The following is a 13,202-nucleotide window of genomic DNA, read 5'->3' on the forward strand; positions in this document are numbered from 1 at the left end:
AAATTATGATTAAATATAATTATAAATAATTAAATTTATTTTAATAATTATTTTAAAAATATACTTATAAAAAAAGCTATTCTTGGTAATTTATTCTTGTTTTAATTTCTTCTCAGGTTTGGCCATTAGAGTATTTCAGCTGAACATGACATGACTGGCTGGACTGGAGAAGCCATGGAGGACTTGCTTACGTTAACCATGATGAAGATCAAACACAGATGCAAGGAAGGAAAGATACAGGCCACAATGTTGGATTCCACCACCGTTTGATAAAGATTTACCACCAAATTTTTCCACCTCAAGAATAATTTAGAGCTTTAAAATTTTCCTAGCAACCAAACAAATTAAGGTAAAAAAAATGAGTGGTCTTCACCAAAGGCAGCATGTGAATGCATGTCGCGAGACACAGGGCTAAAAGCTGTCAAGCCACCTAAAAAAACAACTGTGATGATCTGGTTCCAGCGTATTTACTAAATTCGCCCCAATAAAATCATTTACTATCTTTTACCAAAAATTGAAACATCAAATCAATCGACCATCAGATATGATTGTTGCTTCTAATCCAATTACCAAAATAACTATATACATTTACTCAGCATGACAGATTTGTTTTTGTGATATTTTTAATTTATAAAATAAAAATATAAAAATTTAATAAAATGTAATAAAAAAATAAAAAAAATTCAATTTTTTTCAATAACTCAATTCTTTCTAAGGTTTATAACAGATTCTTATAAGGATGGTATATAAATAATTCTGCAAAAGATATTCAAGAAACAACGAATATTCTATATGGGACCCACATTGTGATTAAAAATAAAAAATAATAATATAATTAATTAGGGTTTTTTTTTGGGGTTAAAGAAATCTAAAACCAAAAGCAGCCACTGAACCACACAAAGATGTGAAAAGGAAAAGTCTTCCTTCTTAACCTTTTACCCAAAGTCTTCTCTATATAAGCATCTGCTCTTATTCGTCGCTGCTATAACTCTCTCTATGCTTTGTCCTTCTTAGTTCTTCTCTTTCCCTTCATTTCCTCTCTGCCCTTTCAGCCATGGCTAGTTGTACAGCGGACCTAGCTCCGCTCCTAGGCCCCAACGCCACCGCCGCAGCCGGATACATATGCAACAAGTTCAGTGACTCTGCCTTTGCTGTTGACAACACTTACCTCCTCTTCTCAGCCTACCTTGTTTTCTCCATGCAACTCGGCTTTGCCATGCTTTGTGCCGGCTCAGTCCGTGCCAAAAACACCATGAACATCATGCTCACAAACGTCCTTGACGCTGCCACTGGTGGCCTCTTTTACTACCTTTTCGGTTTCGCCTTTGCCTTTGGTTCCCCTTCTAATGGCTTCATTGGCCGCCACAACTTTGGCTTAAAATCGATTCCTTCCTCTTCCTCTTCCTTGGATTATAGCAACTTCCTTTACCAGTGGGCTTTTGCTATAGCAGCTGCTGGAATCACCAGTGGCTCAATAGCGGAAAGAACCCAATTCGTTGCTTATCTTATATATTCATCTTTCTTAACCGGTTTTGTTTACCCGGTTGTTTCTCATTGGTTTTGGGCGACTGATGGTTGGGCAAGTGCTTTCCGAAGCGATGACTTTCTCTTTGGTAGTGGAGTTATTGACTTTGCCGGGTCCGGGGTTGTTCACATAGTTGGTGGTGTGGCCGGCTTATGGGGTGCACTTATTGAAGGACCAAGAATTGGCCGCTTTGACCACTCGGGTAGGTCGGTTGCCTTGCGTGGTCATAGTGCAACCCTTGTTGTTCTTGGAACTTTTATGCTTTGGTTCGGTTGGTATGGGTTCAATCCTGGTTCATTCAACAAAATCTCGCCTGTTTACACTTCTGGGAACTTTTACGGGCAGTGGAGTGCGGTGGGAAGAACGGCAGTGACAACAACGTTAGCTGGATGCACGGCGGCGTTGACTACTCTTTTTGGGAAAAGGATTTTGACCGGTCATTGGAATGTGACCGATGTGTGCAATGGTTTGCTTGGTGGCTTTGCTGCTATTACTTCAGGGTGCTCTGTAGTTGAACCCTGGGCTGCTGTTATATGCGGGTTCGTGGCTGCTTTAGTGTTGATCGGATGCAACAAGTTGGCTGAGAAAGTCAAGTTTGATGATCCTTTAGAGGCTGCGCAACTGCACGGTGGATGTGGTGCTTGGGGCGTGCTTTTCACAGGTTTGTTTGCTACTGAGAAGTATGTCAGGGAAGTTTACCCCAGCAGGCCGGTTAAGTATGGGCTGTTCATGGGAGGTGGAGGGAGGCTCTTCGCTGCTCAGATTATCCAGATTTTGGTTATCGCTGGGTGGGTGAGTGCTACAATGGGGACTTTGTTTTATCTTCTTCATAAGTTTGGCCTCTTGAGGATCTCAGCTGATGATGAACTGGCTGGTATGGACTTGACAAGGCATGGAGGATTGGCGTACATATACCATGATGAAGATGAATCACATAAGCAAGGGACTCAGATGAGGAAAATTGAAAGTCATCCAACTCCTCCGGCAGTCTGAAAAATCTATTGTTCTTTTTCAATTTCTATTTCTTAATTTTTCCTTTGGGTTATCCTACGACTTGATACTTCTTCTCGTCTTCCTTCCCTTAAAAAAAGAGAAAAAAGATAGCTCCTTTGTTTAAAAATATCTTTCTAGATTTTGTGTAAGATAATCTTATAGGTTGGTCGCCGCTTATTGTTGAAGATAATGGGAGGGCTTGACCAAAAACAAGTCTCTTTTCTCTCTTCTTGATTCATGTAATGTTGAAAAATTGGGTACTCCATATTATAATATGGCAGTGTGTTGATTTTGGTTATGGTGGTGTGGACAAGTCCTTTGGGAGGTAGTTGAATCTATCTTGGAAGATGCTTTTGTTTTACTTTTCAAAATCCCTTTTTGTCATACGGAAAGGCGTGGCCAGTAAATCGCCAGGGAAAGGATTGTGGGCTGCCTTGGCTTCTTCATAGTAAACGCAAACGAGGAAAAAACAAGCAACCACTATTACGTCTTCGACATCAAGTTCGGGGAAGTTGGATTCATTCATTAATGAGCATGTGACGTTTTAGCCATTCTCATGGGTCCCCATGCCTGTGGGGAAGAGAATCTTGTGAAGTGTGGAACTCGCTAGCCACAAACTTGGAACTCGTCGACCTTTTCTTCAATGAATTAAAATGTCTTGGGTGGTGGGGTAAAAAATAGTGAAAACGCCGTTTCAGTTTTTGTATTTTTCTTAATTTTATTTTATTTAATTTTTATATTTAAAATTAAAAATATTTTATTTTTTTTAATTTTAAAATTTATGACAATTTAATTTTATTATTAAAAATAATATTAAGATTCATGTTAATATTAATTTATCGTATTTAGATGATATGATATTTAAAATGATGATGTGATATCCAGTGATAATATAATAATATTATGTGATACTATACGATAACGCGACAATGTTGACATAATACTAACATGCTAACATGACACTAATGTGCTAATGTAATAGTATTGAAATGACACTAACATATTTACATGTCAGTGGCATGTGGTAAATTAAAAATTTTTTATCACGTCATAGGAATTAAATTCAATAAAAATATATAATATAGAAACTAAATTAAACAAAATTATGTTGTTAGAAACTAAATTGAAAAAAATATTTAAAAAATATAAATTTTTAAGTAGATTATTGATATACTTATTAATAAGTCAAATATTTAAGTATAAAATATTTATGATGTAAAAAATATATATAAATTTTTTCTTACTTGATTATTTGATTTTAGAATAGATAACTTAATTTATATTTTTTACGAAAATTAAGTTTGAATTTTCCTTCTATAAAAAAATTTTTAAAAAAAATTTATAGCTAAAGTCAAATTTAAATGAATAACTTATATTATATTAACATAAAATAACATAAAATGACTAAATAAATTTTTTTTCTATTTATAATAATATAAAAATTTAAAATTTATTTAACTTAATTTTTAACTTGAGCTAAAGACAAATCAACAAAATATGTTGATTTAGTTATTTCTTTTAAAAAAATGAAGAACAGAGATATAGAGTTAGTAATAATTATAAAAATAATTTTTTATTTTAATTTACTTAATTTGGACATGATAAACTTTTGATTACAATTATAGAATCTAAACTCTACCATTCTAATTTTTTATTTATTTTTATATTTTTATTTTGTTTAATATTTCAAGTTATATATTTTAAGTTAAAATTTCTTAGACTAAAAATTGTATTTATGCTTGATAAAGTTAAATATAACTGTAAATATTTGTACCATTTTATTTTATTAACAAATTTGTTGTAAATCTAAATTAATAATTTAAATTTAAATTTAGTAAAATTTGATTATGGTATTTAAATTTAAATAAAATCGTTTTATAACAAATTTTAAGTAAATTTAAATAAAAAGGTAAATTGGGTAAGAGTTGAATAATTGTAAAAGAATGTGTATTTGTAAATTATGAAAGTTATAACTAAATCAACATATTTTACTAATTTAATGAATTTAAATAAAAAGTAAATTGGGTAAGAGTTGAATAATTTCAAAAGAATGTGTTTTTATAAATTATGAAAGTTGTAACTAAATCAACATATTTAGTTATTTTATATTATATTATTTTAACATAATGTAAGTTATTTATCTAAATTTGACTTTAGGTATAAATTTTTTTTTATGGAATGAGAATTCAAACTTAATTTTTGTAAAAAAAAAAATTAATTTACATACTTTACAATCAAATAATTAAGTAAAAAAATATTTATATATAGTTTTTAACCCCATAAATCTTTTACACTTAAATATTTAGTTTATTGATAAGCATATCAATAATTTACTTAAAGATTTGTACTTTTTAAATATTTTTTCAATTTAGTCTCTGAGCATTTCAATTTTTCTATATAATCCTTGTACTATATATTTTTATTCAATTTAATCCTTATAACGTAGTATAATTTTTTTAAAAAATTTTTTTTGATCTACCATGTGATACGGATATATCAACATGTCAGTACCATGCCGGTACTATTACATCATTGTATAATGCCACGTGATATTGTTATATCATAACTTGATGCCACGTCATCATATTAAACATCACATCATCAAAATATGACATTTTAGCGCTGAAATCATATTGTAATGATAAATTTAAATACCGTTAAGAAGAGATACTAAATTCATGTAATTTTTAAAATAAAAAAATTAAATTATTTTAATTTTAAATATAAAAATTAAATAAAATAAAATTAAAAAATACATAGATTGGAGGGGTCTTTTGACAAAAAAAATATAATGTGGATGTGACAAAATCTGTGGATTTCGTTCATATTCTGCAAGAATCCATCATCTTCCTTGCTAGAGGTTAGCTTTTAACTTATGCGTCAGATTTGCAGGCTCAGTTTGGGGTTAAATCAGCTGGGTTTCAAAAGGTCAAGCATCCAACACAATCAAGATGATGAATAGAAACCCAGAAGTCACAGGGAGAGAAGAAGATTGCAATCTGTCTGGCTAACCAATCCGAAGTTCTGTTTCCATCTGACGAAATCTAAATTTGTCCGTATCTTTCTGTTATTGTTCACATTAGTTTAGCAATATCGTGTTCGGACGGGTGAATTCTTTTCTTTTATCCCCGTAAAAAATGTTAATTGTGACAAAGAAACATTCTATGGCCATTCCTCTAGGGCACAATCTTTCAAACTTTGTTTTCATTGGAAAGCCAGAGCGCCACTCATTTATCTTATCTACTCTCAGACCACGCCAGTTGCCCTTTCACACTGGCAACTAGGGACCCCCAAAGTCAAGATTTTGTTCTGTAGCTTTTAAGAAATGCTGCAGATTTCTACAAACTCATTTTGGATGCATCTACCTGGAAGCTGCGGGGGATGACAGTAGTGCTTGCTTACACTGTGAAGCTGACCTAAAGCAGGTTCGTTATCAGTAGTCTCTGCCAGGGTTAAAAGCCCAAAGGAACCCAGTTGGCGAGAAAACAGGTGTTGAAAATTGAATCCTTTGAGTAAAGTCCCTGCTGGATACCTATTTGTTTGCTTTACAGAAAATTCTTGTACTAACCTCCATGGTTAAACATGAGAACATTATCAGATAGCAATTCAATCTGCAACCCAATGCTATATCTCAGATCGTAATCTTCCCCATTAATGAGTCCAACTTTCTAAGCACAAAAATCAAAGTGAACTTCAATATTAAACTGACATACAAAAAAGAAAAAAAGTGGGAAGAAGAAAAAGTATAACGGAAGAATTTAATTGGTAAACGCTCCTATTCATGGTCCAGGAAGGCTTGCTGGTCAACAGTTGCAGGCTTACAGCCCAAGCGAATCAAACAGGTGAGTGGTTTGGTGACACAGCATTGTCATCAAAGGTCAGGACATGGAAATCTTTTGTTGACCGTGGAACTTCTAGAAACTTTGAATGCCAATCAGTACGGCTTCCTTTCTTTTTAACCTTCTCTAATTGCAGCAGTAATAATAACAAAAACCCCAAAGTGCAGAAAGCACTAGTTAGCATTTTGTCACATGATCAATGCTCGTTGATTCTTGTCAAGGTCAAGCAGGTCGGCCTCGGCCATCACTCCCATATGGTAAAAAAAGGGAAATGCAGTGTTCACACTTCACATTTTACAAAGAATTGTATGGAAAATTTCTCTAGTTTTTAATCAAGAAAAGCAAACGTTTTTCTTATTCACCATTAAACCCAAACTCATATCTCGTTTTTGAAGTCAAATCACTTGGATTCTGTGGATTTTGTTAATACTTTTGAGATTGGACAATTTGAGAAAAAAAAATTCAATTAATGGAGAGTGTGAAACCCTACAATAAAATCTAATTCCTCTTTCAACTTATTATGCCTTTAGACGACTGGCCTCAAACAAGGCAGGCTATTCCCAAAATCCATTCCATGCACTCTTCCCACCTAATGTCAACCATACAGAGAGTTACTATTCTTTTCATAAAAAATTAATCTGATAAAATGTATAGCATTTATATTTATAAAATTTTCATAATTTTATTTATTTGCCTAATGTGACATTAAAATACTTTTCTTAATTCTTTTAAAGCATTTGATCTAACATTACACTCACCCAACCCAACACAAGAATACTTTATTTGTGATCAACCATCTTGTCTGTTTACCTTTTAAAAGTGTAAACGTTGAATGAGTTCACTTTAATATCACTTTATCATGAAATCATCATTTTTTAAAAAAAAATTAATTTATTAAGATATTAAAATCTCCCTACTCATTTAATGTAAGATTAAAATGCCTATTTACTTATTTTAAAATGTTCTGCTTAACATTTTTATCATAACACCGATTTTCATTTTATGAAAACGTTCACTTAAATAAATAACTTTGAGTGGGCACTTCATTGATAATGGCCCCTTAGTTGCATGGTTATTGGTATTAAGAAAGAAAAAGTGCATGCTAGCTTTAGATACTACTTGAGCTTGTAATCCTTCCGATAGTTGAAAACCCTAGTATTTGTTTATTAGCATGATAACAAAGTAATAATTCCCCCGAACTAGACATTGGGTCCTTGATTCAATGATAAAAGGATAAGTTAAGATTTTAAAAACCTCTCACATCAAAATTCCAATGGCTTGCCATATATGATAATATTATAACACACTCAAAACCCAAAACACAGCAATCAAACCACAAACAACCTTAGGCAACAACATGAAGAAAAAAGAAAAGCAAAGCCAAGCCAATATTAGAACCCAAAGGCACTCACAATAAAACCCCCCTCAAATCTCCAAACAAATACCAAAGCAAAAAAAAAAAAAAAGAGAAGAAGGTAAATGCACACCAATGCCTTTCAAAGGGAGAACACCGTCCTCACCTGTAAATCCCTGAAATACCCTCCATTGATTATGAAAATTACAATGTGACGTGTGCACTCTGAAGGACTCGAGTGGGTTAAAATCATAATATGCAAGATATAAAAATCCCAACATAAAATTAATATTTTCGTTTTAATTTTATATGATTTTAGATTTTTTATTGTTAATGGCGATGTTATTGGTCATTCTCTTTGTCTCATTTTATTTGTTTTAATTTAATTTTCAAGAAATTAACAAAAATAACTTTAATGTATTTTATACCATAATTTTTAATGCTAAAAGGTAAAATAATAATAATAATACCGAGAAAGTATTTGTTTTATTTTCGAAATTAAAATCCCGACAATAAACAAAGAGAGTGTGTGGGGGAGGATCAACTTAGTGGGCCCTGGAATTGAAATTTTGGGCCAATCCTAGGCCCAATTTACTCAAAATTCATGCCCGGCCCATTTTGTTATCTCCAAGAATAGCGATAAGGAAACCAAAACGAAAAGCAAAGAAAAGAAGTGAACTTTGTGGGGCTGTCCATGGAAGTCCTTGTAAGCTCTACTGCAGCTTCTACACGTCCTCATTTCATTTTGTCGAACCCCAAGAAACCCTTGACTCTCACGTTCAAGCCTTCCATCATTTCTCAGGTAATCTTTTATTTTTTTCTTGCGTTTTTACTCTTGCACTGCTGAATTTTGGGTTATAAAGAGAGTTGATCTTTACTGATTTTTTCTGTAAAATTTTGAAGGTTTGCATGGGAGTGATTTTATGCTTTTATTATAATTTAGAGTTCATAGGATAATAAATGAATGTCTGAGATGGAAAGTTTATGACTTTGGGTTGTTGGAAAGTTTTTCTTGATTCTTGAATATTATTGTAAGAATATAATTTTGGTTTATTTCCGTGGTTGTTTCTTGGTAGTTTGGGTTGGTTTAAAACTGGGTCTTTTTGTCCTTTTGATGGGTTTGGTTTAGTTTTTATGGGTGCAATTGTTTGGACCTTGAGTTTGAAGTAAGTGATTTGCCACCAATGCCATGGCATTGCATTTTTTACCTCCTTCATGGTGTTGATCGTCTGTTTTTCATGGCTTGTATCGCTGGGAAAGATTTCCTATCACTCGAACATCAATATAGAGTTAATCTAGGCAATAGATATTGCATAAAGAATGAGGTACCTTTGTTTCGGTTCATCAAACTTATTCTTGCCTGGCATTTCTAGTACCTGAAATTTTCTCCCAACCTAAGCATGTTCTGAATGAATCTGCCAAATGAATGTGTGAATACTGAAATTCATATGTGAGCCTCTCTTAGTTCTTATTTTTCAAATGGATTATGCGCAGGTGAATCCATGGAAATTCATTGAAGGTCGTTTATTGAGTGGGATATCGTGTATAAGGACAAATGTCTACTGGAGTGGAATTTGTGGCAGTTCTGATGCACTTTGTAAACATGAGTTCTTGATTCACCCATTGTGCAGGCTGAATAAAACCTTTTCATCTCAGTCTAGTTGTTTTGCTATAAGTCATGGTTGCTCGCATAGATTGAGGAAACATACAAGTAGTCTTCAAAAGGTGATGAGTCATTCAGACAAAATCAGACGACATGCGTCTGTTGTTTTTGTTCGCTTAGTTGCTGCTATGCTGCTGGTTACTTCAGTTTCCGTTGCTCCTAGCAACACACCCTCATGTATGTTTGATTTTATGAAAATTAGCCTCATGCGCTGCAACATATGGGGCGGTTTTTTGTCACATTTTCATACTAATTCTTTTTATATTGTACAGGGGCCCTCTCTGAAGAGAATCTCCTCTTCTTAGAGGCATGGAGAACAATTGACCGCGCATATATTGACAAAACTTTCAATGGGCAAAGTTGGTTTCGCTACAGAGAAAATGCACTTCGAAATGAACCAATGAACAATAGAGAAGAGACATGTATATGGAATACCTTTAGCAGTCATTTTATGTTTGGTAGTTTGCAACATGTAACCCAAAGCAAAATGTCATACGGAAAAAAAGGACTGCAACCTGATTACTATGCATATTTGTTTTTGTATTGCTGATTTCTTTGTCTTCTATTATTTCATATCTATATCATTTCATAAATGTTTACCTGATCATTCATTCAATTTTGTAGTAGTAATGTGAGGAGATAGTATACTCATCTGCTTGAAGATGGGAATTAGTTAAATAATTATCTTGTAATCACTCCATCGCAATTAGTGAAGGGTAATGATTCTGTAAGTAGCATACTGCTATTCTAAGTTCTAATTGCTTATTTCTATGCAGACATGGCCATAAAAAAGATGCTTGCCTCACTGGATGATCCTTTCACTAGGTTTCTGGAGCCTGAGAAGTTTAAGAGTTTGCGGGTATGAGGCTGTTTCTTCTCATGTCTTAACTTAATGAATTCTAGCCTGGATAACATGGTAGCTATTATTAAGCATTGAAATATTGTTGTTTTCTGCAGACATATTTATTTTAGCATGTTATTTTCCCTAAAATGTGTTAATTTTTCTCTGAAGGCAGTCTGGAACTCAAGGGGCTCTTACAGGTATAGGACTATCAATAGGTTACCCAAAAGGATCTGAAGGATCACAAGCTGGGCTTGTTGTTATTTCAGCTGCTCCAGGAGGTCCTGCATATCAGGCTGGCATTTTATCTGGTGATATTATCTTGGAAATAGATAATACAAGCACAGAAAGCATGAGCATTTATGATGCAGCAGAGAGATTGCAGTAAGCGTGTCACTGTCTTTTTTTATAAGTCAGTTGAAGCCTGATCAGCTTTCATTTTTTATTTTAGTTGTGAAGAAATATCTGTTCAGCAGAGTTTTTATGATAGAGATCTTTTCCTTCGTCTTCCTATTCTGTGTGTGTCTATCTATCCACTCTTTTTCTATTATTTACTGTTATGCTCAGCTTTTTGACATAACTACAGGGGAGCAGAAGGAAGTTCAGTTGAAATAACAATTCAAACTGGACCAGAAATAAAGCACTTGGCTCTAACGTATGTTAAGTGTTTCATTTGAATTTCTTATGTTGCATTTGTACTCAATAAATAAGTTAACTTTGTCCAAGGTCTGTCTATGGTAATTGATTCAGCATCTGAAGGTTCGTGTCTCTGTTGTTATTATTCTTTTACCAATGAAGTGAACTAGAATATAAGAATGTGGATTTTACCATTTTATTCCTAGTTATCCTGTTGTGCTCCTTGTAATGCAGTAGTACAGAATTTACATTTTCTTTTCTTCGTTTCTTTTTACATCTATTATGTGAAAGATTTAAAATTAACCAATTGCTACTTTCTAGGCGAGAAAAAGTTTCACTGAATCCTGTAAAGTCAAGACTATGTGAGATTCCTGGTTCAGAAAAGAACTACCCCAGAATTGGTTATATTAAGCTAACATCATTCAACCAAAAGGCTTCCGGTAAGTTGAGATATTGACTGCAAGTACTCTTTGTTTTGTCAAGGATTTGGACTGAAGCTGTGAATTTTTAAGTTCGACAATTTTTTCCAGGAGTTTATTCAAATGATAAACTTTTGAAGTTGTTCATTTACTTTCTCTTTTCGTGCATGCTTGTTCACTTTTTTCTGATTATCCAGGCTCATTAGCATCTTGAAGGAAGGAAGGAGGGGGGAAGGGGATCTTTCTCAGAGAGTCCCCTTCCCCGCTTCTTCTCCAGTTTATATCTAGGATATTGTCCTGAACCTTTACATTTTCTGTAGCTGCTGTCAAGGAAGCAATTGATACTTTAAGGAGTAATAGGGCTAATGCCTTTGTGTTGGACCTTCGTGATAATAGGTGATTAGCTTTCAACATGATCCATTTTAAACTTGTTCTTAAGACAGGCTTTCTTAAAGGTTAAATTTGCTGCAGTGGTGGTCTTTTCCCAGAAGGAATTGAAACTGCCAAGATTTGGTAAGTTAAACCATTCAAATTTAAAGGTTCTTTTATCCATGTTAAGTTTCATGGTGCAAGTTATCATCATTAGTTTCTTTTGAACAGGTTAGACAAAGGTGTGATTGTGTATATTTGTGATAATCATGGTGTTCGAGATATATATGACACAGATGGAGGCCCTGCAATAGCAGTTTCAGAACCCCTAGCTGTGCTGGTATGCTTGGTTATTATCTTTGCTGTTTAGGACTTATATTTCTTGGATGTTATATAAGTCTGTATTTTATTCTGAAATCTGTTGTGAGGTCCTTCCTGTTTTGACTGTTATCACGTCAGTCTGTTTCTGAATGTGAGAGAGTAAGAAGAGGATGGATTTTCATTCTTAAAAAATTCCATCATCTGAATTTCCATTAGGTGAACAAGGGCACTGCAAGTGCAAGTGAAATTTTAGCTGGTGCATTGAAAGATAATAAACGTGCTGTGTTGTTTGGAGAACCCACATATGGTAAAGGGTAATTACTTCTGCCTCTACAGCGTACACAAGCATCCTATATTCTATAACCTAACCGCAATGATGCACGCATTCCACTCTGCAGCAAGATTCAGTCAGTTTTTCAGCTATCTGATGGCTCTGGCCTGGCCGTTACAGTTGCTCGTTATGAGACACCTGCTCATATTGATATTGACAAGGTTTATTTCTAGTCTCTATCCTTCTACAGCTATGTCTCTCTCTTTCGCTAACTCTTGTTTCGTCTTTCTTCCATGTAGATCGGTGTGATTCCGGACCATCCTCTCCCAAACCCGTTTCCCGAAGATGAGGATGCTTTTTGTGGCTGCATTCAAGACTCTGGTTCTGCTTGCTATGTCAACAATGTCCAGCTATTTTCTAGATGACTATTTCGTTTCATCTTGTTCTAAGGAACATGATTCTTTGCTCATTTACATTCTTTGAAGGTTTCATAGCTTTATTTTCATTTGGGGAAATGTAGATTTATTTTTGACCGTGTAACATTTTTTAACTCTCTATGTTCTGATCAGTACAAGTATCCAACTCCTTTCGACAACATAAACAAGAGATCAAAGTTTCTCTCTTTACGAAAGAGAAAAAAGGGTGTTTCAGGTCACATTGGTTTATTTCCAAAGACATAAAATTTGGATGTTCATAGCCACAACTTTCACAACATATATATAGCTTAAAATTGTTATAATATTTATTAAATTTATTTTAATCAGGTATTTAATAGGTATGAATTTTTAACGGGTAATTTTTAAGATATTAAATAGGAGTTTGAGTAGCAATTTAAAAGTTTAACCGTGTATTTATAAGGTTCGAGTTAAGGTATTTAAAAAATAACGGATAATTTACCTCTTTATATTTCTAGAGACTACGAAAGGATTTTAGCAAATAAAACATGTTATGTAATAATAACTAAACTTATA

At 33.7% G+C, this 13,202-nt stretch overlaps 2 protein-coding genes across 4 annotated transcripts; both read left to right on the forward strand.

The window, feature by feature from the left end:
* The first annotated feature begins 973 nt into the window (after positions 1 to 973).
* LOC110421112 (ammonium transporter 1 member 1-like) lies at positions 974 to 2,816 on the forward strand. Its single transcript, XM_021434591.2, has one exon. It carries the CDS (start codon positions 1,055 to 1,057, stop codon positions 2,516 to 2,518), a length of 1,464 nt encoding a protein of 487 aa, XP_021290266.1. The 5' UTR covers positions 974 to 1,054; the 3' UTR covers positions 2,519 to 2,816.
* Positions 2,817 to 8,355: 5,539 nt separating this feature from the next.
* Positions 8,356 to 12,862, forward strand: LOC110421337 (carboxyl-terminal-processing peptidase 2, chloroplastic-like). Of its 3 annotated transcripts, none has more exons than XM_021434913.2 (13): positions 8,356 to 8,513; positions 9,206 to 9,551; positions 9,647 to 9,796; positions 10,151 to 10,233; positions 10,391 to 10,599; positions 10,802 to 10,870; positions 11,173 to 11,291; positions 11,591 to 11,666; positions 11,742 to 11,783; positions 11,871 to 11,979; positions 12,177 to 12,274; positions 12,359 to 12,452; positions 12,531 to 12,862. In XM_021434913.2, the coding sequence occupies exons 1-13, from the start codon at positions 8,406 to 8,408 to the stop codon at positions 12,654 to 12,656; spliced, it is 1,629 nt and encodes a 542-aa protein (XP_021290588.1). In that variant the 5' UTR covers positions 8,356 to 8,405; the 3' UTR covers positions 12,657 to 12,862. The 3 variants fall into 3 exon arrangements, with proteins under 3 accessions (XP_021290588.1, XP_021290590.1, XP_021290589.1); XM_021434915.2 differs by having other exon boundaries at positions 8,380 to 8,513; positions 12,177 to 12,267; positions 12,531 to 12,668; XM_021434914.2 differs by lacking the exon at positions 10,802 to 10,870 and having other exon boundaries at positions 8,380 to 8,513.
* Positions 12,863 to 13,202: the final 340 nt, after the last annotated feature.

This window comes from Theobroma umbraticum, unplaced genomic scaffold, assembly GCF_002168275.2.
Source record: "Theobroma umbraticum cultivar Fairchild unplaced genomic scaffold, ASM216827v3 scaffold_130.0, whole genome shotgun sequence".
NCBI lineage: Eukaryota > Viridiplantae > Streptophyta > Magnoliopsida > Malvales > Malvaceae > Theobroma > Theobroma umbraticum.